The sequence below is a fragment of the Anolis sagrei genome, chromosome 1 (genome assembly GCF_037176765.1).
Source record: "Anolis sagrei isolate rAnoSag1 chromosome 1, rAnoSag1.mat, whole genome shotgun sequence".
Taxonomy (NCBI): domain Eukaryota; kingdom Metazoa; phylum Chordata; class Lepidosauria; order Squamata; family Dactyloidae; genus Anolis; species Anolis sagrei.
This window is the reverse complement of record NC_090021.1, coordinates 23,427,486-23,453,899: the sequence shown is the minus strand read 5'-3', so window position 1 is coordinate 23,453,899 and position 26,414 is coordinate 23,427,486. Positions and strand designations below refer to the sequence as shown.

At 41.1% G+C, this 26,414-nt stretch overlaps 1 protein-coding gene across 1 annotated transcript; it reads left to right on the top strand.

Annotated features, from left to right (window-relative positions):
- LOC132761537 (MAL-like protein) lies at positions 1-26,261 on the top strand. Its single transcript, XM_060754487.2, has 4 exons — positions 1-315; positions 15,552-15,719; positions 15,903-16,040; positions 25,091-26,261. Exons 1-4 carry the CDS (start codon positions 205-207, stop codon positions 25,151-25,153), a joined length of 480 nt encoding a protein of 159 aa, XP_060610470.1. The 5' UTR covers positions 1-204; the 3' UTR covers positions 25,154-26,261.
- The last annotated feature ends 153 nt before the right edge of the window (positions 26,262-26,414 follow it).

Sequence of the window (26,414 nt, the reverse complement as noted above, 5' to 3'; positions counted from 1 at the left end):
GGACTTTATTAGCCTTTGCATAGTTGATGATTTTTCTGTGATGACTTGAACAGCTACCTGCCAAGTTGGAACTGGTTTCACCCTTGACGTCCACCTGGGTGTGTCAGTGGATACTATTTTAAGCTTCAGAAGCCAATGGTAGTATCACACAGATAACCCAGAGTAGCAGACTGTAAGTGCCAGAACACTTTTGATTGTAAAGAAATGGATACCAAAACCTCAGGACCAGCTTCTGTCTCCCCGGTACCTGACAATATTCCGTCTGGACTAGCTGTTTTCAGAACAATACCATATGCCTTCATCTTACCAGAGCTGGTAAGTCAACAGAGTTTTAGAGCAGTTATTTAAAAAGACTAATCTATGTTCTGTTTAACAAAAAAGACTTATCTATATTATGTTTAACAAAGACTTCATACAGTGACAAACCTGTATTTGCCATAGCATAGATAGGATGGTGAGTAACGGCTTCGGGTATTTGTATGATAAACACAGGTTTCGTGTATGTTAGTTCTATTGATAATCTCAGATTCAAACTTGAATAAGGAAATTCTCTCATATAAATGTACAATCACATATGTAATTTATTAGACCAGGAAGTGTGTGTGCAGATTTAATTTATTTCAGAATGCTTCTCTGATTACTGAGTTTGAATAACAACAACAACAACAACAACTTTATTTTTGTATTGTCGAAGGCTTTCATGGTTGGAATCACTAGGTTCTTGTGGGTTTTTTCGGGCTATATGGCCATGTTCTAGAGGCATTTCTCCTGACATTTCGCCTGCATCTATGGCAAGCATCCTCAGAGGATGCTTGCCATAGATGCAGGCGAAACGTCAGGAGAAATGCCTCTAGAACATGGCCATATAGCCCGAAAAAACCCACAAGAACCTAACTTTATTTTTGTACCCTGTGTCCATCTCCCAGAAGGGACTTGGGGTGGCTTACATAGCCTGATCAACACAGTTAAAATAACACATTAAAATTCATTAAACAGCAAAATAACACATTAAAATTCATTAAACAGCAATATAAAGGAAAATAAAACAAAAACAAGCAAACAAGAGCATAACACAATATAAAAACAACCGCCACAAACAACCAGTAGTCTGAAATGGCAAAACAGTTGTAAGCTTCGGTGGGGGGAAAGGGACACAAATAGCTGTGAAGAAAGGGCTGATAGATAAAGTGCAAGTACCAATTGACACGATTGGGGATAAAGCGCAATATGAGATGGAACACTATATCTTTGGGCAGGGAAGAATAGTCAAGTGTAGGAGCTGAATTTTGGGTTATAGCTGGAGGTCAAAATTTTCTGGGGAACCGACTAATCAAAAGCACAGTGGAACATCCATGTTTTTAGATCTTTGCGACAGATGGACAAGGTGGGTACCAGCCTAATCTCCCTGGGGAGAGAATTCCCAGAGCCAGGGGGCCAACTCCAAGAAGGCCCCCTCCCTCGTCCCCACCATCTGCACTTGAGACAGAAGGGGAGCGAGAGGAGAGCCTCCCCAGAGGATCTTAGGGATTGTGCAGGTTTGTATGGGAAGATGCGATCACCAAGTTACCCAGGTCCCAAACCATTTAGGGCTTTATAGGTGATAATCTGCACCTTGAATTAAGACCGGAAACTTATCAGAAGCTAGTGGAGCTGTTTAAACAGTGGGGTTGACTGGATCCTGTAATTTGCTCCCATTAACAACCTGACTGCTGACCTTTGCACTAATTGCAGTTTCCGGGCTGTCTTCAAAGGCAGCCTCACATAGAGTGCATTACTGTAATCTAAACTGGACATAACTAAGTCAGACTTCTCAATGTACGGTTGCAGCTGGCGCACAAGCTTTAATTGCGCAAAGGCCCTCCCAGCCACCGACAACACCTGAGCATCAAGCGTAAATGCTGAGACTATAAGAACCCCCAGACTGCGGACCTGTGTCTTCAGGGGGAGTCTAACCTCATCAAGCACACGTTGCCACCCTATGCTCCAATCCATCAAACTACTGACCTGGAGGACCTCTGTCTTGTCCAGTATTAAGCTTCAGCTTGGAAAATTTGGGAACATCTGTTCAGGTTTAACACACATCCCACTGCAATCTGTGAGATTCATCTGAGTGCAATATATATCTTTTTAATGAGACATATTTGAAAAGGGAGGAAAACCAAAAGAAGGAAAATCAAGGGAAATAAAATTATAAGAGTTGGACTAGATCACATGGTCATCTAGTCTAACCACCTTCTGTTCAGGAATACATAATCAAAGCACTCTGACAGATGGCCACCCAGTCTCTGATCAAGAACCTCCAAAGCAGGAAGCTCCACCAAACTCTGAAGCAACGTATTCCACTGTCGAACATCTCTTGCCACCAGGAAGTTCTTCCTTATAGATGAAATCTCTTTTCCTTTGGTTTGAATCTATTGTCTCTGGAAGAAAGCAAGGAAACAACTCCTTGAAAAGTACACTGCTGATACAAAGACTGATTGCATCAAAAAAAATGTAGTAGTCCAGTAAGGGACAATTTGAATTAGTGCTTTTAGATCAGCCTTTCTCAATTTGACTCCATACCAGCTGTGCATGAAGGAAGCTCTAGCAAATGCATATGGATGGCACCAGGTTGGAGAAAAGTGATTTTAAAGTATATGATAGCTGTTGCGTGTGCTTTCTTTCTAACAGGAAAGAAGTCTCTGTGTGTATTAATATTGTTGCGTGTGCTTTTTCTCTAGCAGGAGAGGTCTCTGTGTGCATTAATAAGGAATCTAGATTTGATACTATATGGTTGCAAGGCCCCTGCATAGTGAGTAGTTCCAGGGGTCTTTTTGGTAGAGAGTACATTGAACATTCAAACTGCCTCATACTCAGATTATTGATTTATTTATTCTAGTACTGCACCCTCTGATGGATAGCTGTTTAAAGTCTTATACAGATCTTTGCTTGCCATTGGTGTCAGATATTTTTAACTAGAGAGGCTGGGATCTGAACTCGAGACCTCACAACCTCTGAGGATGCTTGCCATAGATGCAGGTGAAACGTCAGGAGAGAATGCTTCTAGAACATGGCCCTAGAGCCCGAAAGACCTACAATAACCCAATGAACCTGAGTTGTCTTGGTGCAAACCATGTACCTTGCCACGGAACTACTGTTCTTTATGTTTATGATCCTTCCTTCCTTCCTTCCTTCCTTCCTTCCTTCCTTCCTTCCTTCCTTCCTTCCTTCTCCACCCTCCACCCAACTAGGTCAGCTTACATTAATGTTCAATAAATATAAGAGCAAAATGTTACAATAGAAAAACAGCTTTCAAACTGCAGCTAATACATTTCTAACAGTAAAACTTGGCAGATGGATCCAGAAAGTGGTAATCCAAAAGAAGTTTTCCAAGTTTTGCAGCCGCAGAGAAGAATTTGGGCAACTGTCAATTTATTTATTTATTTATTTGCTATATTTATACTGCCCTTCTCAGCCCGTAGGCGACTCAGGACGGTTTACAGTCAAGTGCAGACACTTCAATTCCCAGTCAAGTGTAGTCTTGATCTATCTTCCTTCCAGACACTATCTTTATCCTTGTGTAACTTTTAAGTCTTCCCATATATCTAGTTTCTGCAGAGATATCCAGAAATCAGGGGAACATCTCCTAGTTTCTAATCCCTATCAATGAAATGTTAGTTGACCATCCTGGTTTATTCAAACAGCAATCTGTTTAAGAAGTAAAAAGGTAAAGGTAAAGGTTTTCCTCTACATTAAGTCCAGTTGTGTCCAACTCTGGGGGTTGGTGCTCATCTCCATTTTTAAGCTGAAGAGCCGGTGTTGTTCGCAGACACCTCCAAGGTCATGTGGCTAGCATGACTGCATGGAGCGCCGTTACCTTCCCGCCAATGCAGTACCTATTGCAAGTTTTCAAACTGCTAGGTTGACAGTAGCTGGGGTTGACAGCGGAAGCTCACGCCGCTCCCCGGATTTGCACCTGCGACCTTTCGGTCAGCAAGTTTAGCAGCTTAGTGGTTTAACCCACTGTGCCACCAGGGCCTCCTCTGTTTAAGAAAGACATGGCCAAACAGCCATTACTAATAATGCATTACAGCATTCAATCCAGCCCATCTGGATTGGAGAACCACTCTTTTCCCATCCCTAATTATTTATCTCCTGGAGGCTGATTGCTTCAGGGATATAATAACATGCTCAGCTCATGAGTTTTTCTTTGAAGGTCTGGCCAATTACCCAGTTAAACCTGGAGATAATGATTGGATAGATTTCACTGTTGACTGTGGCAAGACTGCATGTGGTACCCGGGGATTTAACCAAGAAAGAAAGCAGAGTTGACTAATGCAGGCCAGAGAAGGAGGAAAGTAAGAGTAGCTGCAAATTAGGAGATAGACTTCTACTAATATACATATAAAATGCATCTGCAGTGAAGAGAAGACTGAGTTTATTTGGAACTCAATCCCATTAATTCCAATAGATTTTCCTTCCAAATTCAACATGTTCTTGGTTTGTCCCAGAAAGAAAACAGTGCCCATCCTGGTGAAATCAGAACAAATGCTGTAGTGAGGGAATTGCAGTGAAGAATAAGCATTACAGAAGTACTTAGCCAATTTAAATGGATTAATTTCTCCAGGGCCAAGTGAATTGAATACAGGGTTACTAAAGGAACTTGCCGGTCTAATCCCAAAGCCTTAAAGTGTTGATTATCTTTGAGATTACTGAGCTTCCAATGGACTTGAAGAGAGTAAATGTTGCCCCTATCTCCCAGATGTCCACCTTTTGGGAACCCTTAAAACTTCACAAGCTTTTTAGCTATGCTGCAAAAGCTTCTTGTGCATGTCTTTAGAATCCCACTAGAGCAGTATTTCTTAACCTGGGGGTTGGGACCCCTGGGGGGGGGGGGGTTCACGAGGGGGTGTCAGAGGGGTCACTAAAGACCATCAGAAAACAGTATTTTCTGTTGGTCATGGAGGTTCTGTGTTGGAAGCTTGACCCAATTCTATCGTTGGTGGGGTTCAGAATGCTCTTTGATTGTAGGTGAACTATAAATCCCAGCAGCTACAACTCCCAAATGTCAAGTCTATTTCCCCCAAACTCCACCAGTGTTCACATTTGGGCAACTCCCAAATGGCAAAGTAAATCCCCACTCCCAACCCTACCAATATTCAAATTTGGACGTATTGGGTATTTGTACCAAATTTGGTCCAGTGAATGAAAATACATCCTGCATATCAGATATTTACCTTACAATTCATAATAGCAAAATTACAGTTATGAAGTAGCAACACAAATAATGTTATGGTTGGGGGTCACCACAACATGATTAACTGTATTAAGGGGCTGCGACATTCGGAAGGATGAGAACCACTGCACTGGAGTCTAGGACTGGATGCCCAAGATAAAAACAAATGGAATCTCTGTATTTAAAGGAATGTACTTCTGATTACTGGATACTGGAAGACATAAACATGGAAATATTGTTTGGTTCATAACAGTTTACATAGATCATAGTTCTGTCCCAAACGTATCTCCCTCTATGAACCACCTCGGAGGCGAAGATTTTCTGGGGATGCCCTGCTCTCGGTCCCACCTCCTTTGCAGGTGTGGCTGGTGGGGATGAGGGACAGGGCCTTCTTAGTGGTGGCCCCTCGGCTGTGGAGCTCCCCAGTGAAATTAGATCAGCTCCCTCCCTCCAGACCTTTAGAAAGAAACTAAAAACCTGGCTGTGGAACCCAGCTTTCAGAGAATAGCACAGTGCAATAGGCAGCCATGAAGTGATTGTGACACGATTGGAATGGCTCCTGGATCATGACTTTGGATCTTGTGTTGTTTTAATAGTTTATTTTAATGTACTGATATGTCATGATTTTTAAATGATTTTTAAACTGATTTTAATGTATGGTGTATATTGTATTTGTATGTTTCTGTTTGTTGCGGCATTGAATTATTGCCAACCAGGAAGCCGCTCTGAGTCCTCTTTGAGGAGAGATAGAGGGGTTAAAATACAGGAAACAAACAAACAAACAAACAAATTACATGGCAGGGCCTTGTCTTTCATGAATCATTTGTTATCCTTAAAATAAATAATGGAGAGACTATAATTTCTTTTTGAAATAAAATTGCATGGGGGTAGTTAAATTTCACATCCCTGCTTCACTTTAGAAACATTTTAAGGAGTTACACCTCATGATTTGGAGAACGTGACAAGTCATGTTCCCAAGTCAGCTCTACGACGCATGGATTGTCCCTCTGTTGGACTTTGCCTTTGATGTGGGGAGGGTGAAGTACTATTCAACTAATTGGAGAAAGTGACAAACTGTTGATAACAGACACAGCAATAAGAAAATTCTGCTTCGTAGAAGAGAAAGGCAGGCATGATCCTGTGATATGACTGGCACACCTTGTTAAGTCACCGTTTCGGAATGGGCAATACGTTTTCAAATAAATAGAAAGTACGTACAGTCAGTGGAACAATGGCCACAAACAGGCAGGAGAAAGAAATATTGAGAAACAGGAGGGCTCAGTCCCTGCCCAGACAGTTTCACACCCTAAAAAACTATTTCACATAAAATTAAAAAATAAGAAAAACAAGCATCATGCTATTTCAGGCTTACATTACAGAATGCAATTTAATATATTTGGAATGGAAAGGAAATAAATTTTCACTGCCTAAACGGTATGGCAAGGAGCTCCCAGTGGAGCAGTGGGTTCAACTGCCGAGCTGTTGAACTTGTTCGAATCCGAGGAGTGGTGTGAGCTTCTGCTGTCAGCCCCAGCTTCTCCCAAATTAGCAGTTCGAAAACATGCAAATGTGAGTAGATCAATAGGTACAGCTCTGGTGGGAAGGTAATGCCGCTCCATGCAGTCATGCCAGTCACATGACCTTGGAGGTGTCTATGGACAACGCCGGCTCTTTGGCTTAGAAATGGAGATGAGCACCAACCCCCAGAGTCGGACACGACTGGACTTAATGTCAGGGGAAAACCTTTACCTAAACTGTATTAGTGCATCTACACAGGAGAGGTAATGCAATTTGATATCACTTTAACGGCCACGGCTCAGTGCTATGGAATTCTGGTAGTTTGGTGATGCAGCAGCACTCTTTGACAGAGAAGACCGAAAAATACCTTTTAGGAGAATACAGTAACCTCTGAAAATATGAAGACTTGATAAGTGATGTTCTGATTATTTGAATTTTTAAAAGGGTTTTAAAGGTTTTTCTCCTTCATTCTCTCCTCCTGAGAACCTGCCTGCTTCTCAGCAAGGGCGGATCACTCTCAGGTATTCAATGGGAGGATATGTCTGGGTAAGCATATGTACGTGATATGAAAAGTTCAAGATGTACTTTTCCCCCTTTCTTGACACTGATGAGACAGTACCAAGTATGTTTGGCTGCACTTTTACAGAAATATGTGTGTTTCATATGGATTGTTGAAGTAATTATGTAGAAACTGACGTTGGAAATGATTACCAGAGGTGGTTTTCATAATTTTAAAGTAGATAGTGAAGACATTAAAATAGTTCAAGATTTTCCACATCTAGGTTCAGTCATTAATCAGAATTGAGATTGGAGTTAAGAAAACAGAAGGTTCAAGACATGGAAGGGCAGCTATGAAGGAACTGGACAAGATCCTGGAGTGTAAGGTTAGGATTGTCCATGCCATTGCATTTTCCCATTTCTATTTATGGTTGTGAAAGCTGGACAGTGAAGAAGACTTATAGGAAGAAAATCAACCTATTTGGAATGTGGTCCTGGAGACATGTTCTAAGGATATTGTGGGCTGCTTTTATTGTTTATTCGTTCAGTTGCTTCTGACTCTTCGTGACCTCATGGACCAGTTCACGTCAGAGCACCCTGTCAGCCGTCACCACCCCCAGCTCCTTCAAGGTCAAGTGTGTCACTACAAGGATACCATCCATCCATCTTGCCCTTGGTCAACCCATCTTTCTTTTTCCTTCCATTTTCCCAAGCATCATTGTCTTCTCTAAGCTTTCCTGTCTTCTTCTAAAAGGGCAAATCAATGAGTCCTACAGCAAATCAAACCTGAACTTTCCCTACAAGCCAAGATGACTAATCTGAGACTATTCTACTTTGGAGATATCATGAGAAGATAGGACTCCCTAGAAAATACAATAATGCTTGATAAAGTAGAAGACAACAGGAAAAGAGGAAAACCATATTATAGATTAGTGGTTCTCAACCTGTGGGTCCCCAGGGGTTTTGGTCTACAACTCCCAGAAATCCCAGCCAGTTTACCAGCTGTTAGAATTTCTGGGAGTTGAAGGCCAAAACATCTGGGGACCCACAAGTTGAGAACCACTGTTATAGATGGATGAACTCAGCCAAGGAAGCCATGATCCTTACTCTGCGAGATCTGAATAGGGCTGTTGAAAAGAGGGTGACTTGGAAGTCTCTCATTAATGGGGCCAACTTAAGTTCAAAATTGGCAGTTAACAAAAATAAACCATCAAAAGATAATAATATGACAGATGATCTGGAAGATGAAAAGTCTGTTCAAAATGAAATATTTCCACAAATATATTTTTCCTTGTGTCATTGTAGGTTGGCTTCATAGGTATTCATATTGTACTAGAGGGAGGGACAGCTTTTGTGGTTGTGAGATCTCTTTGGCATTTGAGCCAGAACTCTGGGGTCAAGGATCTTAGAGTTCAATCAATTCATCCTTAGCCTAAATGTCTCCAGTCCAACTTACCTGTCTGAATGTATCTCCCTCTATGAACCAGTTCATAGATTAAGATTTTCTAGGGAGGTCCTGCTCTTGGCCCCACTGACCTCACAGGTGTGGCTGGTGGGGACGAGGGACAGCGCCTTCTTGGTGGTGGCCCCACGGCTGTGGAACTCCCTCCCGAGTGAGATCAGGTCGGCCCTCTCCCTCCTTGCCTTTAGGAGACACCTAAAGACCTGGCTGTGGAACCAAGTGTTCAGCCCATCATAGGAATATTTAAAGTTAAAATGAAAATTGAACGTGCAATGCCCAGGACTGTTTACAACAATGGTTATGTCTCTGTGTATATATGATGTGTTTAATTAATGTTTAATGTTTTATTAGGGGAGAGTCAATTTTAATGTTTTATACTGTTTTATCGATGGCATTGAATTGTGGCCCAAACTGTTTTAACTGCCACTTTCACCTCAGAGAGTGAGGAGAGTGCTGACTGGGAACAGCCAGGAAGGAAATGGCTGCCTACTCTCTGAAGGCATGAAGCATGTTTTAAAGACTGTTTAAAGGGACTGTTTCTTCCCTCTATTCTCTGTGTAAATTCAGAGAGACTGCTGTATATATTGTTGCCCTGTTTGATCTTTTGAAGGGAAGTAAAGATACTCTTACTTGTTACACAAGCCTGAGTGACACTTTAGTATACTGCAGGGTGTATTTTGGTTCAGAAACTGTGGTAAAGCTTCTATTTATTTATATCTACAACCCCCACAAGAACTGCCCACCCCCTTTTGTCATTATACATTCTTACACATGGAATAATAAATTATCTTTCCCCTGAGTCCTCTTCGGGGATGAGATGGGAAGTATACAAATATTACAAATAAATAAATAATAATAAATAAATCCCTGTTGTGTATTTCATTTTTTTCTATTAATGACTGCTTCTGAATTGTTTGTTAAGATAGCCTACAATAGCTAAAAGTTAACAATAAAGAGTAGTTGAGGTGCCCACGTGACATAGTGGTTTGAACATTGAACTATGACTATGGAGATCAAGGTTCAAACCACTGTATATCATGAAAATACAATGGGTGCCTTTGGGCAAGTCACATTCTCTCAGCTTCAGAGGAAGGTGATGGCAAACCTGTTCTGAACAAATCTTGTAAAGAAAATCATGTGATAGGTTTGCTTTAGGGTCACCAAAGTAGAAAGTGACTTGAAGGCTCGCATCAACAAGTAGTTGCTGCTGTTTGCTGGTTTTTTTTTTTTACAAGAAATTTATTTACAGGCTTTTACTGTATTTACTGTATTGAGATTTGTAGTTTATCTTACAGAGTCCAGTTCAATGATTTCTGGGTGGAGACCTTGTACAAATGCTGAGCTAAAAAGGGAGGAAGAGAGAATGGGCGTGGAGGCAATTGAGAAGAATCAGTATCACAAAATGGGCGAGGTCCTGTGGCGTTGCTGCCCTTGGTGACAAGGTTTGAAGGGAAAAAACATGATTATTAATCTTTAAATAGCATGGAGGAATTCACATGGCATAACAATGGAGGTATGGCAGGTCCAAGGGTGTAGCTATGGAGATGGCAGCGGTGGGAATAAGTGCTTTTCCTCCCTAAAGAATAATTCTTCCCCCACCAGGAACATTTCCTTCATTTCCCAAATGGCTAAAATTGCAATAAATTAAAACTTAAGTTGAGCATTTAGAAATAGAGTTTATGCACTGAACAGAAAGGGACAGGCAAAGTGAGCTTGGAATTGTTAATACATCAAAATAAAAGAATTATGTGAACAGTTTTAATATCTCACCCTGCAAGGCTAGGCATTTAAGAACTAACGGGAAAGTTAGTTCTTTTGTTTGTTAATTGATGTCAAGTCAGCTTTGATTTATGAAGCCACCCTGTTATTGGTAGCCCAGCTCTGGTCATGCAAACTATGAATCTTGATCGAGTCCCTTTAGCTTTATCCCTAAATATGCTATGTTAGTATTTCTCATCTAAGGATACATTTACACTGTACAATTAATGTAGTTCTTACAGCCATGTCTCAATGCTATGGCATCCTGGGATTTCTAGTTTGGTAAAGCACTAGCACTTTTTGGCAGAAAATGTTAACAACCTTGGACAACTACAACTCCATGATTCTGTGGAAAGGGACAAAACGAATAAGAAAATAAATAGAGACTACAGTGTGCTTCTTTCTAAAAAGAAAGAATTGCTGGGTTACATCCAATGTTGTATGATTTTATGTCAGTGCAATGAAACTTTCCTCTGTTCATTGCCTTTTCTATAAATCTGTTTCAGAAGGTCCCCTAAATAATAAAGCTCTAAACGGTTTGGGCCCCGCCTATCTTCGCGATCGCATCTCCATCTATGAACTGTTGCGAACTCTAAGATCCTCCGGCGAGGCCCTCCTCTCACTCCCACCTCCGTCACAAACACGGTTGGTGGGGACAAGAGAGAGGGCCTTCTCGATGGTGGCCCCTTGCCTTTGGAACACCCTTCCAAGGAAAATAAGACAGGCCCCATCCCTCTCCTCTTTTCGTAAGAGTTTGAAGACTTGGTGGTTTCTTTTTTTAAAAAAAATATTAATGATTTCACAAAAGAATATAAAATAACATAACAATTTTTTAAAAAGACTACAACCATCAGTCATCCATCTATTCTCTATTACACATGAACACATATACCAACTTCCATATACAAAAAAGGAAAAAAAACTAAAAAGAGAAAGAAGAAAAAAAAGAGGAAAAAGAAAAAAAAATGAAAACTGTGACTTCCGTTCTTCTTCCATTCCCTTTTCTCAATTTTTGTTCTAATTCTCCATTTTCTTTCTCAAAAAAAAAAACACAAAATAAAGAGAGGAATAGAGGTTCTTGTATCATCTATTTTCCCCTCCAGTCTTCTATTTTTCCTGTCAATCTCTTATTTATGTAGTATTCCTTTTTCAAATAGTCCTCTAAAACTTTCCAGTCTGTTCTTTTCATTCCCTTCCCATTGTTTTGTCCCTGGTTTGTAAATCGGCATTGCTTTTGTGTGCCTCCAAGACATTTCTGACTTAATGGAGACCTGAAGGCGATCCTGTCATGGAGTTTTCTTGAATTTGTTCAGAAGAGGGTTGACATTACCTTCCTCTGAGGCTGAGAGACTGTGGCTTGCCCAAGGGCATTTGTAGCTGCATGATTTTATCCCTGGTCTTCCAGCGATCTAATCCAGTGCTCAAACCACTATACCATGCTGGCTCCCGAAAACAGACTTATAGGTGGGAAAAGTCAGAACTTGCAAATATTACTTTTGGGATTACAAATTTTCAGAATCTTGCAAGCCTGTACTGGTTGAGGGGTTGAGCTGCTGTATCCCAATAAGTGCAATTTCCAACTTCTGGGGAAAGTGGTATATTTGTCTATTTGTCTAACTGCATCTCCCTATATAGGCCATCTCAGGCACTGCAGTCAGCGGAGGAGGTCCTACTCCTACCTGGGCTGGCTTTAAACTCATGGCCTTTCGGTCAAAAGTGATTTTAATGCAGCTGACTCCCAACCAGCTGCACCATAACCTTTCAGTCAGCAAGTTCAGCAGCTCAGCAGTTTAACTTGCTGCGCAACCAGGGGACATACCACATTGTATTCTTTAAGTATTATTATTATTTTTTAAATGCATTGCACTTTTAAAACTAAGATCTAAGTTTAGGATTGTTAGCTGCCTTGAGTTTCCACAGGGAGAAAGGTGGGGTGTAAATAAAATAAATAATATTAATAATGGACAAAAACTAGGCAACCCCTGCAGAATCCAAATCTATAAAAAGATCCAGGTCAGGTGTCTCTTCATACCTGCTTACTCTATCATTTCAACAAAGCTGCCCATTTTCAACTTAGTACTCCACAGATCTCTAGAACACAAGATGCAAAAGATAAAAGCACAGTAGAAAGTGAGGATTTACCCACTTCTTGGAAGCATGCTTTAGGAGACATGGGGGTTCCCGATTATGTTAGTAATTACCACAAAAAACCAAAGTGGTATTTAGTGTGATTAACTAAATGTGCAGCACAGGTGTTAGATTAGTGAAACTGAAAATGCATATTAAAAATATGTGCAGACATGCTTCAGTAAGCAAAACCTCCTTTTTACATTCACGCAGCTCTGTTCTCATTCCCATTCTAGCTGGAAGGGTTTTTTTGTTTTGTTTTTTTTTTTGTAAATTGCATTGTCATTTGAAGTAGTAGGAGGGGTGAGAAACACAGACCTTCAGTGGGTTGCAGCTGAATGTCAGTAGTAAATAATGCAATCAACAAAGCATGAGCTGGGAAAGTGTGGGACTCCAACTGATTCAATGGCAGCCCCACTTGTAATAGGCAAGACAAATGTCATTCTGCATATTCATACTAACCACCCTTTCGGATGCTCCTTTTAGACGTTCTAAATCAGTGTTTCTCAATGTGGGGGTTGGGACCTTGGAGGGGGGGATGTCGCAATGGGGTTTCAGAAGGGTCGCCAGAAACCATCAGAAAACACATAGTTCTAATGGTCTTAGGAATTCCTTTGGCATAGTCGCTTGGGTTCACAGTGCTCTCTGGATGGAGGTGAACTACATCTTCCCTAAGTCATTGTCAATTCATACCAAATCCCTCCAGTATTTTCTGTTGATCATGGGGGTCTCTGTGTGGGAAATTTGGCCCAATTCTATCATTAGTGGGGTTTAGAATGCTCTTTGATTGTAGGTGAACTATAAATCCTACAACTCCCAAATGTTAAGGTCTATTTTCCCCAAGCTCCATCAGTGTTCACATTTGGGCATATTGAGTATTTGTGCCAAGTTTGGTCCAGATCCATCATTGTTCAGAGTCCACAGTGCTCTCTGGATGTAGGGGAACTGCAACTCCAAAAATCAAGGTCAATGCCCACCAAACTCTACCAGTATTTTATGTTGGTCATGGGAGTCCTGCGTGCCAAGTTTGCTTCAATTCCATCATTGGTGGAGTTCAAAATGGTTTTTGATTGTAGGTGAACTATAAATCCCAGCAACTACAACTCCCAAATGACAAAATCAACCCTGCCAGTATTAAAATTTTGGTCGCATCGGGTATTTGTGCCAGATTTGGTGCAGTGAATGAAAATGCATCCTGTATATCAGATATTTACATAATGATACATAACAGCATAACAGTAGCCAGGCCCGTAGCCAGGATTTTGGTTCGGGGGGGGGGGGGGGGCTGAGTTTGGTTCGGGGGGGTTGAGTCTGAGTGAAAGAGGGTCTACCCTAGCAAGCCTTTTGTATCGTTACCCCAATAACCCCATGCATATGGGATATATTGAGCATGGTGATCAGATCATGATATGAATAAACATAACAGTTTAAATAATGTACCAGTAAGGCCTTCTCGCGGACCACCATGAGAACACCCCCCCCCCCCCCGGCTACATGCCTGACAGTAGCAAAAGGACAGTTATGAAGTAGCAACAAAAATAATTTTATAGTTGGGTGTCACCACAACATGAGGAACTGTACTAAGGTGTCATGGCATTAGGAAGGTCAAGAACCACTGCTTTAAATGAAAGGCTCAAATTCTTCTGTTGCTGTTACATCACTATACGTATCAATGACAGCAACCATGTGGACCATCAGTTGTTGTTGAAGAACAAATCCTCAACACTGTTGAAGAAAAGACCCTCAACACTGACTGCTGTCCAACTACATCTGGAGGGGCCACATTCCTCCTTTTCTTTGGGTCTTATCACACCACTCCTTTATGCTGCATCATTCTGTTTACAATTCTGGTTATTTTTGTGAAGGTAGACAACTGCTGACACTCTCTGTTGCCTCCCTCCCACATTTGTGCTTTAAGAGTGGCCTTTGTACTTTTTTTTCATCCACATTAGTGGAATCATTACTGACTTCTGTACTCTGCCCCTCACTTTATGATTGATTCATCATATACTGTTTAATAAGCTTGCCATAATAGAACTATGACTGCCAGAGGCGGCCCTAGGTAATTTTCAACGGTAAGCAAACAGTATCTCCCCCGCCCCCAACCAATCACTAATATATATTTTCTGTTCGTCGTGGGAGTTCTGTGTGCCATATTTGGTTCAATTCCATCATTGGTGGAGTTCATGCTCTTTGGTTGTAGGTGAACTATACATCCCAGTAACTACAACTCGCATATGTCAAGGTCTATTTCCCCCCAAGAGCGCCTCAAGAGCGCCCCTGGGCAAAATCAACTATACTGCAAATGCTTACTTTGCGTAATGGGTTGAGCCGCTCCTGATGACTGCACAATACCGGAACGTAAAATAATATTACAATGATACAACAGCAAACTAACTAACAAACAAAAAACAGAAATCAGATCAGGCAGTTAAGAGGGGTTTACGCATACAAGATTGAATTGTTCCTTGATTTTAAATGTTATGTATTACATGTGTATATTGTGAACCACTCTGAGCCTTCGGGGAGTGGTGGTATACAAAATTGATAAATAAATAAATAAATAAAAATAAAAGTAACTTTCCATGCTGAGGCTTTGGGGATTCTCTGCCAGAGATTTCCTTGAAAATCCTTGAGGGTGGAATAACCTGACAACATCCACATCACATGAATTGTTTACACATAAAAGCATCTCCAACTGAATGAATAGTTGTGGGAAAAGGAGGGCACTCGTGGATTATTTTCAACCCCCACATTTTAAAATAGAGTTACAAACTTGGTAGATGCAAGAAATACTGTTGATGTAGCATATTTTTCAGTAAGGTCTTTGACAAGATCGCCCATGACCTTCTTCCAAGTAAATTGTAGGCTAGACAATTCTAGTAAATTGTAGGCTAGACAATTCTACTAGGATATGGTAAATACAAGAAGTAGGTAAGTGAATAAATGCATTTTCTTCTTCTCCCCTAACAGATCTTTGGCTGCTGGGTTTGGATTCTTGTAGCAGCTACCAACGTATACTTCCCTTTGCTGCAAGGATGGGTTATGTATGTGTCGGTCAGTTCTTTTGTCATCTCCCTGCTGCTTCTACTGTCCTACCTGTTTGGCTTCCACAGAAACTATGATTCATGGAAAATTCTGGTAAGAAAATCTGCATGAATTGGATAGATTTATGGGAGGAAGGATTTGGAGATGACTATGAATATATTTTCCTAATGACTATGAATATATCTTCATTTTGTATGAGAAATTGGCTGCAGAATTCCACTTTGCTTTCTTTAGTCTTGGATCTAGATACATACTGTTCTCCTTTTTTCTTCCCAGGATAGTCTATATCACGGAGCCACTGGCATCTTCTACATGAGTGCTGCAGTGTTGCAGGCGAATGCAACCATCCGTTCTGAGACAGAAGTACCAAATGAATATATACCCCGCTACTATCAGCTCAATGCTGCCGCAACGGTAAGATGCCCTCAACATTTCATCCCAGTCACCGCGGGTTTCAAATATATTCCTGTCTAAAGGAGTGCTGAAATGGTGTCCCTGGTTCTGCCATTCAGCTGGTTTGCAATAGTTTGTCCAAACTGGTTGTTAAAATGTATTGGGTTTGTATTGGGACAAAAAACAAAAGTTTTTGCTCAGCTCTCTTCCTCCATTTGGAGTATGTTTTGATTCATTCCCGCTTCCCTTGGCTGGTGGTCACAGCAGGAAGCCTAAGGCTTTCCTGGACAGCCTCAGCAGAGGTGTATGCCACTGGGATGTTCAGAAATTTCTTGAGGCATCCGATTTTCAGGAGTATGGTCCAGAGAGTTTTATGATTTACTATATCGAAGGCCTTTACCAGGTCGATGATGAAAATCGAATGCCCTGATAAATTTGTGAACGTTCTGTGACTCCTCTGTGATGGCAACAGTTTTGGACAACAACAGCTCCCAATGTGACCCATTTAAGGTGGATGTGTTATTGCCCCAACCTAGTTGACAAGAAGCTTCCCACCAGTGTGGAAATTACATATCGGACAGATTGCAAGCTCTTTAACCTCAGCAGCCTGAAAGCCAAAAGTAAAATTGCAGCAGCTTCTTTTATAGAACTTCAGTATGCTGATGATAATGTAGTCTGGGCTCATTCAGAGGAAGACCTAAGAACCACCTTAGGTCCTTGTAGAAGCATATGAAAAGCTTGGCCTCTCACTGATCATCAAAGTGCTCTACCAGCAGGCATCAACAAATCTTACTGCAATGCCAGAAATAAAGCTTAATTGTGTAATGCCACCAGGGTTGAGGTGGTGCAATGGGTTAAAACCTTGTGCTGCTGAACTGCTGACCTGAAGGTTGGCAGTTTGAATCCATGGGACAGGGTGAGCTCCCACAGTTAGCCCTAGCTCCTGCCAACATAGCAATGCGAAAACATCAGCGGGAAAAGGCAAAAAAGACTCTCTAAGCAGTCATGCCAGCCACATGACCAGGAGATGTCTACGAATGCAAGTTCCTCAGCTTGGAAATGAGAAAGAGCACCTCCCCCAGAGCCGGAGATGAGCACCGCCTCCAGAGCCAGAAGTGAAAGGAGAAGCCTTTGCCTTTATCTATTTGTGTCTCATTATATGTCACTGGAACAAGGCACTGAATGTTTGCCTGTGTCTGTTTATATATTGTCATTGGTTCTGAGTCCCCTTGGGAAGAAGAGTGCAATATAAATAAAGTGTTATTATTATATATGCTATAATGTGGAAGATGTGGACCATTACCATTACCTAGGCAGCTACCTCTACACAAAAGTTGACATTGACGCCAAAATACAGCATCACTTGAGCTCTGCGAGTATGGTATTACTATTTTTTGAATGAAGCAGGGATACCAAGATGCTTGTTTATAAAGCTAATGCCTTTCTAACTCTGCGAAACATGGTCCATCTACAAACATCACTCTCAAACTTCTGGAAAGATTCCATCAGTGTTGCCTTCAAAAAATCCTGCAAATCTCTTGGAAAGATAGGCAGACAAACGTCAGCATTCTGGAAGAAGCAAAGAACACCAGCACTGAGGCTATGATTCTCTGCCATCAACTTTGATGGACTGACCACATTGTCTGAATGCTCGATCACCATCTCCCAAAACAGTTACTATACTGTGCTAGTACGGCTGTACCAGGAGCTCCAATTTTATTTGCTTTGTATTAAATGTTTGCTTGCAGTCCAAGGTTCCTGGGATTCTGCAGAAAGGTGGCTTCCTTTGGTTGCAGTCGTAGGGCAAGTCACCTGTCCATCATCATTACGTTTTTTTCCCACCCCTTGCTCAGGGTAATCGGGAAGGGAAGGGAGCCATTTTTAGTTAGTCTCAGTAAGGAAAGCTCATGTACAGGACGTGTTCAAGTTTCTCCTGTACAAAAGCTTCAACCCTTAAGACCTTCCGGGGGAGATCAGTCTTAAGAGTCTCCAAGATTTCCAGGGAAACAGCCCTAAAGACCAAAGAACTCCAGCTGGAGAATCTACTGCCTTACTGGTAGGTCCACTCGGTGTTCGAGATGAAATTCGACCCGGTAGTGGAGCCCACATCAGTAAGAATTAGATTACAGTCAACTACGCAAATAGGTCTCAGGAGACTTTTGAGGTCACTAAGCAGAATTTGCGAACAAGAGAAGTTGAGGATCAATCACTCTAAAACCAAAGTAATGGTATTCTCCAAAAGGAAACAAATGCATAATTGGAAATTGGATGGCCATTCAATAGAGCAGTGTCATAGCTTTAAATATCTGGGCATACACTTCTCATACAATGGAAATTGGAAGAGCCATATTGAGGCAGCCAAACTAGCTGCATGGAGGTCAGTGAACTCAATCCTAGCCTTCGGGAAAACAAAGGGAGGGTCCTTGGTATGTCCCACAGCAAAGATTTTTTCTGCTAAAATTTTATCCCAACTATTATATGGAGCTGAAATTTGGGGACAGGGCAATACAAAACAGGTTGAATGTATTCAGAATAAGTTTGCAAGAGCTTTGTTAGCCCTTCCCCCTGGGACTCCAGCTGCCTTGTTAAGGCTGGAATTGGATCTTCCCTCACTTAAGGCCAGAATGCATAAGCTTAACATCTTATATGGGAAGAGGCTCCTGGGAATGGAGGACGAGAGTATAACAAAGCAATGCATGATGGAGCAGTATAAGCAGGGAGGATGGGCACAATACTGGCAAGCCTTGCTCCTTCAGTACTTTGATGGGTCAACAAATACCCTAATGCATCTGGACAAGAAGGCGATTAGAGACAAAATCTTTGAGAGGGATGCAGCTGACAACTTGCAGATTAGCAAACTGCAAGGTTTCTCTACCTGGTATCCTCGGCTAAAAAGTGACCAATATCGTCAACAATATCTTCAAGACCTAATGTCAGCGGTCCTGAGGAAAGCATTTACAGCCCTGCGATTCCAAACAATGCCATCAAACTGGCTAGAGGGAAGATACAGAGGGATCCCCCATGCCCAACGACTCTGCATTTGTGGCACAGGGGAAATAGAAGACCTAAAACACTATTTGCTACACTGCCCCTTGTACAATGACCCTAGGAAAAATCTCCTAGGATCATTCTTGGAAGAAAGGGCATCATGGCAACAATCTGCGGTGATCTGCGACTTGCTAGCAGATCATTCTAAAAATATAACACTAAAGGTTGCCACATTCGCAATCGCAGCCCAAAAGATCAGAGCCAAAGTAGCAAAATCCATACTGGGGGTCAGAAATGGAAACGGTTTGGAATGACACAAAGCAGAGACTGTTATTGTCATGTTTCTGCTTTCATAATTTTAAAGAACTTGTTTTAGTTTTAATTCTTCTAACGTTTTAAGGTTTATATTGGAAAGTGTTTATAAAGTTAGTATTTTACTGATGTCATGGCCTATGGCTAGTACAATAAACAATTCATTCATTACAGTCAGCCTGGGAGAAGTTAAAAAGGGGATTTTCCTTTAAAGCAAAGAATTAGTTATTGAAGACAATTGCCTGTCCTTCGTGGACAAGATTAGGAAGCCACCAGTTGCATAAAAGCCTGGAAACATTTGTTTAACTTTCTGAAGACAAGAGAAGTTTCTGTTTGATTGTTCATTGATAAAGGACATTGTTATATTTCACAAGCCATCTAAAGATCATTTGTGGTGGAAAACCTCTGAGAACTTCTCTTCGGGGGCCCCTGGCTTCCCGCTGGGCTCAAATCACACGTCCTGTTTGAAGGCAATTATTTACAGGCTCAGCGAGCGACAGAACAATACACTCAACTCAAGAAATGAAAACAGAATGTCAATGGACAGCAAAATAGATTTAAAGTAAACCTTAAAAATGTGGAAAAAAAACTCCAAGAAGTGGGAACCCCTGGCCCTCAAGTGTTGTAATTAGAAGTCAGTAGTTACCAACAGTTCTATGGATTTTGGAGAGGCACAAATAGAGGGTGAAAGGGAGAAATGTGCCAAGAGGAAGATGCATCAAGCAAACCCTTGTCTGGATTGCCTTTCACCTGGAAACCTATGTACTCATTGTGAAAGACCATGTGGTTCCAGAATAGGTCTGTACAGTTACCTACTGTTACCAAGACTCTACCCTTGGAAAGCAGTCATACTCGGTCACAAGTTGTTGTTGGTTTTTTTTGTCATGTCAGGAGTGACTTGAGAAACTGCAAGTCGCTTCTGGTGTGAGAGAATTGGCTGTCTGCAAGGACGTTGCCCAGGGGACACCCGGATGATTTTGATGTTTTTATCATCCTTGTGGGAGGCTTCTCTCATGTCCCCGCATGAGGAGCTGGAGCTGATAGAGGGAGCTCATCCGCCTCTCCTAGATTCGAACTTGCAACCTGTCGGTCTTCAGTCCTGCCGGCACAGGAGTTAACCCATTGTACCACCGGGGGCTCGGCCACAAGTGATAGCCTATGATGATGATGTATGACACTGGGAAAGACTAAAGAGAAAAAAATAGAAAAGGCAGTTAGATATTGCCTTGCAGGCAGCCGCAATAGAAGAAGCGTAGCTGCATCTGTGGAGCATATGGGTTCTTGTGTTATTAAACCATTATGACAAAATGTCACCTGCTTCTCTCACTCTCTTCTTTCCTCTCTCTTGTTATACACATCCTGTAGTTTCTTTTATACACTTGCATTTATAAAACAGTAAAATGTGATACATAGCTCTCTAAGAAAGGGTTACTTTATTCAAATGAGCTGATGTGAATCTTAATGATGCCCAGGGGAATTCAGACAAAGGTTTACACAACACACAGCTCAAAGGGCACATTGTTTTGTACCGTAATGTTTATAGTTCATCACATTAGGATAGATTATGTTCATTTCCCACTGATTAGCTCAATTAATTAAGTCATCCAGCGTGTACACACGCACTGTTCCTCTGATAGGCTGTGTTTGCTTAATGATTTAACTTTAGCAAAATGATTTATAATTTTAAAACACTACAACAGTGAAACAAACTTTCAAAGACATATGTAACCTTTGGTACCCGAGTTTACACCTGCAGGCTGAATAACCAGGAAATTCCATAGGGCTAATGCCAAGGTCGATTTCAGCTAAAGTTCAATATGATATGTCATCAAGTCATGAAAAGTTTTATCCTGAAATGATTGACCTAAAATTATTGTGAATGAAGCAGTTAATGTATAAATGAATTAAAGAACAGATTTAAAGTTGTGTTATTAATTGCTATCACATAATCTTTAATTTATGGCTTACTAGCTGTACCCCCCCCCCCCCACGCGATACTATGCCCAACGTTGCTCTTTCTCTCCTTCCTTCCTTCCCTCTTTCCTTCCTTCCCTATTTCCTTCCTTCCTTCCTTCAGATTTTTACTTTCCTTCTCTTCCTTTTCTCCCTCTTCCCTTAGTTTCCCCCTTTTCTTTCCCTTCCCCTTTCTACCCTTTCTTCCTTCTCTACCTATTCTTGGGCTGCAACTCCCAGCAGTCCTCCTGATAGATCTGTCTACCTACCTACCTATCTCTATCTAGTTTATCTATCTGGAGGATTGCTGGGTGTTGCAATCCAGGAATAGAAAATTGGAAATATTCAGGAATTGGGATGTTCTCAAAGAAATCCAAGAATAAAGCTTGCATCTTGGAAGCAGTGCATTTGGATCATCCTCCTCTCCTAAAGGGCCTGGTCTAGGGGATGCTGGGGGCTGTAGTCCAGAAGAGTGAGTGGATATGCTGTTGTGTGATTTGTTTGCCAGGGGAGTCTTTTTTGCACATATGCTGTGGCGTCTTTTAGCTTTTTTGGCTTTTTAAGTCCCTTTTGCTATGTTTTTCAGTGTTTTTATGAGTGATGGTCACTCATTGACCTGATAGATGTATTGTGCCCAAATTTGGTGTCAGTTCGTCCAGTGGTTTTTGAGTTATGTTAATCCCACAAACGAACATTACATTTTGATTTATATAGATAGGAGATCTCTAGGACAGCCCTAATAAAGTGCTGCAAACTAGGGCCATGGATTCATTTATTAAGTTTATCCACCTGCAATGCAGTCACCTTCCTTACCACTGATTCCTGCTTTACAGAGCCTAATAGTCTTTTCTAGTGAGTTAGATCTTCCCATTACGTCCAAATTATGATAGCCTCAGTTGAGTCATTGGCTTCTAATGAGCTTAGGTGTATCAGAAATATTAAAAATTAACTAGATATTTTTAATTACAAAAATGTGACTCAACACCAAAATGATTAAATGGATGCAAAGACTCAGCAAAAGCTGCAGTACAACATAAGTAGGTGTGCCTGTAGCTTAGTACGCCTCAGTGTTAGTTGTCCTCAGTATGAAGAGGCTTCAGTCTGAGAGAGTACTCAGTGTGAGGTAAACCTCAGAGTTAGTAGGCCTCAGTGTGTAAGAGGCCTGGTGTGAGGCACCTTCTGTGAGAGAAGCCCCAGGTTGAAGGACTGGTGTGTAAAGCTCCAGTATGAAGGCTGCTGTGTGTGAAGCTCCTGTGTAAGTTTAGTGTGAGAAGAGGCGCTGTGAGATTGAAGCTTTTTATCTGCATGAGGAAGAAGCGCAGCGTGGAAGCAAAGAAGGAAGTATAAAGAACTATATTTGTGATATGGAAACCATGTTCTTGTAAATAGTACAACCATATTATTTTGCTATAAAGAAAAGCCTCCCAAGGAAGAGATAACATTGGTCTGTGTGATTTTGTTCTTTTTACCATTTTTGGCTCCTAGTGCTGGGTCACACTGCCGTTAATAAGTTAACTCTGCTGTGCATTTATGAGGTGAGTCTTTTGTTAATAAGCCCACTCACCCATCAAAATGTTCTCCCCAATCTGGTAGCACCACTATGACTAAATGCTATGGAATACAGGGATTTTTTTTAGTTTTTTGAGGCACCAATACACTTTGACAGAGAAGACTAAATATCTTGTAAAGCTACAACTCCAATGTTTCCAAAGCACTGAGCACTGGCAGTGATTCTACAATATTATAAATGCATTCCTAAAGACCGTATTTAGAGCTAGAACATTTAAGAATTCTGAGACATGGTGTGCTATTTCCTAAATCAATTTGTTTGAGCCCTTAACCTGAGCTAAATCAATAAGATTTAGTCAAGATATACCTCAGAAAAATCCAACCTATTTGCTCAGGCCACATGCATATCAACAGGGAGTTTGGTAATGTTTTCGGAAGGGCAATTCCTTTTTTATGCACCTGCTCCCTTGCCACCTGCTCCATTGATATAAAGGTACACAAACAATCGAAAAAAATATCCCCTCAGAGGTGTTATTTGTTTATTTGTTATGTTTGTATTTCATTTTATCCTCCTCTAATCCTGGGAGGGAAAGTAAGCTAGAAAACAGTGAATACTCAAGGCCATGCACTGAACTTTTGAAGGAAGGGTCACATCTGTATCTTCTTAGCTGTACAGATATCCCCCTGTGTCTATGGACTCTGTATCCAAGGATTCAACCATCCACAGCTTGAAAATCTTAACAACAACAGAAAGACAACAAAGCAAACCTTGATTTTGCTATTTTCGTAATGGATACCATTTTATTATGCCATTGTTTATAATGCAGTGGTTCCCAACCTGTGGTCCGTGTACCACCAGTGTCTGCAAGAATGAAATGTGGTCCGAGGCCTTACAATTACTACACCGTTGCCTCAAAACCACACAGCAACAAGAGTGACTGGTTTTCCTAACCCTCTTATAGTGCCGAGGCAATGGGGATGTCAGGAGGGGAGAGGCTAGCTACCCACGAAAGATTACTATTACCACATCAGCTCTAGATTATTAAATATGGTTTTCTGTGGGTGAGCAGATGGAAACTACTGGATGGCATATGTTCTGCATCAGAAACTAGAGCAATGCAATTTTCTGAATCAGCATGGTTTTAACCTTTAAAGTTCTAAACGGTTCTGGCTCAGACTACCTTTCTGAATGTATCTCCTTTTATGAACCATCACGAAGTTTAAGATCATCTGGAGAGGCCCTGCTCTCAATACCACCACCATAGCAAATGAGGGACAGGGCCTCCTCAGCAGTGGCCCTCCGTCTGTGGAATTCTCTCCCCACGGACATCAGACTGGCCACGTCCCTCCTGTCCTTTAGAAGGAAGCTCAAGACTTGGTTTTGGGACCAAGCGTTTGAACATTGAATAGCAGCAAGTGAGAAGAAGACGTAAGCAACCCGAAGTGATTTTAACTGGCATGTTTTTAATAATTGTATATTTAATGTCTTGTTTTTTTAATTAATCTGCTGAATGTTTTTATAATTGTGATGGCACCAAATGGTGCTTGCTGTGAGGCCGCCCTGAGTCCCCCCTCGGGGTGAGAAGGGCAGGGTACAAATGTACGAAATAAATAAACCGAAACTAAAGTTGACCAAAAACAGATTCGTAACCCTTTTGATACTAGGTTCTTGTGGGTTTTTTTGGGCTATAGAGCCATGTTCTAGAGGCATTTCTCCTGAGAAATGCCTCTAGAACATGGCTCTATAGCCCAAAAAAACCCACAAGAACCTAGTGATTCCAGCCATGAAAGCCTTTTGATACTAATGTTGGAGAGTGGTCCCTGGTCAAAGTGGTCCCTGGTCAAGTAGTCCCGGTCAAAAAAGGCTGGGAACCACTGTTATAATGGGATGTGAGCATCCATTGCAGGGTCTTGGAAGTAAACGCTAACAGATACCAAGGGTCAATTGGAGTCTGATATTCTAACCGGCTCGGGGTAAGGTATGGGGTTGAAACAACATTAAAAATCCCAAAGACCTATCATTGTAAGAGAAGCAGTGTAGCATAGTTGTTAGAGCATTGGACTGTGTCTCTGGTGACTTGAATCTCCTCTCGGCCATAGAAACCCAAGGTGACATCACACTCGCTCAGACTTAGAGGGAGGCACAGACAAACTCCCTTTGCACACACCTTGCCAAGAAAAACCCATCATAGCTTTTTTGGCCTCAGGAGCACCATAAGTTGGAAACAACTTGAAGGCACACAACAACAAACAACAACAACAAATGTATGTACACATGAATGTATTTATTTTTCTTTCTTTTTCCTCAGTTCTTCGCATTCATCACTACGCTGCTGTATATTTTGCATGCCTTCAGCCACTACTACCACTGAAAAACGCTGGAGAAGAAAACAGCACGAGGCCAAAGTCAGCCTCCAAGAAAGACACGACTTGGGATTTGTGCTCCAAAACAGATAGTTAACATTTGTGTCAGAACAGAGCTCGGGCCTTTCATCATCAAGTGCCTTCTCGTACTGGGTTTGGTTCAAAACTTGCACTTCGACCATTTTATTCCATGCTCTGTATGAAAACTCACCCAAATCTTGATTACGCAATGTTTCCAATTGTGTAATATCACATTGTGTTTTGCAGATTTGGCCTTGTAAAGCCTATGTAAATAGTATACTCATTTATTTAAGAAGTAGTTTTTCCAAACCTGTTTTCTTCAGGGGAAACATTTCTGTGCCAATCCCACTGCTGAGAAACCTTCATAGGTCTTCTATGGAAGCATAGTATCTTGCAGAACGTTCTGGGATATGTTTTCAAAATTGCTATCAGGCATTGTTGGAAAAAGTTCTATTTCCATACACATTGTGCATGCTCTGAAATACATTTTTATCATGTCTCTCAAGGAAGCTTGTTTGGTTGTGGATTATAGTTTCCTCTGTAAGGTTTCAGAATACAAGTTTCCCTGGAAGATAGCTTGAAAACCATTCCCTCAAGCAGTTGGGTTCACAAGATATTATAATGTCTAGTGTCTAAATGACTGAATTCACCTGTTATTTTTGATGTAATATGGGGTTTTTTTTAACATCAGCTTTTCATGGGAATTGTACCTTGAGAATGTAAGTGCTTGCAAAGGGCAGCAATGTGTATTTACTTTGTGGGAGGAATGGTAAATTGCAACATAATCTGTATACTATTTGCAACTATATGGGAGCACACTAATAAGAACAGCCCATCCTGTGAAATTGAAAAGGTATTCTCCCATTCATTAAATCTAAAAGTTGTGAATGAGCTCACCCTTATCTTTTCATAAAACTGATATATGTACAATCTTTCCACCTTTACTTATTATATAGCAAGTTTGTTTTAATGGGGAAATATGAAGTAACTTATTGGTGAACCTGTATGTTTTTTTAATATTATTTTCTTCATTTTATATTGTTGTTTTAGTTAGCTCTCCTTTTCCTGTATAATACGACTGACTTTCCTCTCTTTGCCTGCCTCATGTGTGTCTTTTTTTGTTGATACTGTCAATGCGGTCTAACTCAGATAATTGGCAAAAGTAATTTCTGACTCTTGCTTCAACTGCATGGAAAGTATATATGTTACAATCCTGGGTTTATGTATATCCTGGGCTTTGGATTTAGT

Bases quoted from the DNA above. Each gene is read 5' to 3' on its own strand.
- LOC132761537 (XM_060754487.2), top strand. From the start codon at position 205: ATGGATACCAAAACCTCAGGACCAGCTTCTGTCTCCCCGGTACCTGAC. The intron at 15,720-15,902 runs GTAAGAAAATCT...TTTTCTTCCCAG, and splicing joins ATGATTCATGGAAAATTCTG to GATAGTCTATATCACGGAGC. The intron at 16,041-25,090 runs GTAAGATGCCCT...CTTTTTCCTCAG, and splicing joins AGCTCAATGCTGCCGCAACG to TTCTTCGCATTCATCACTAC.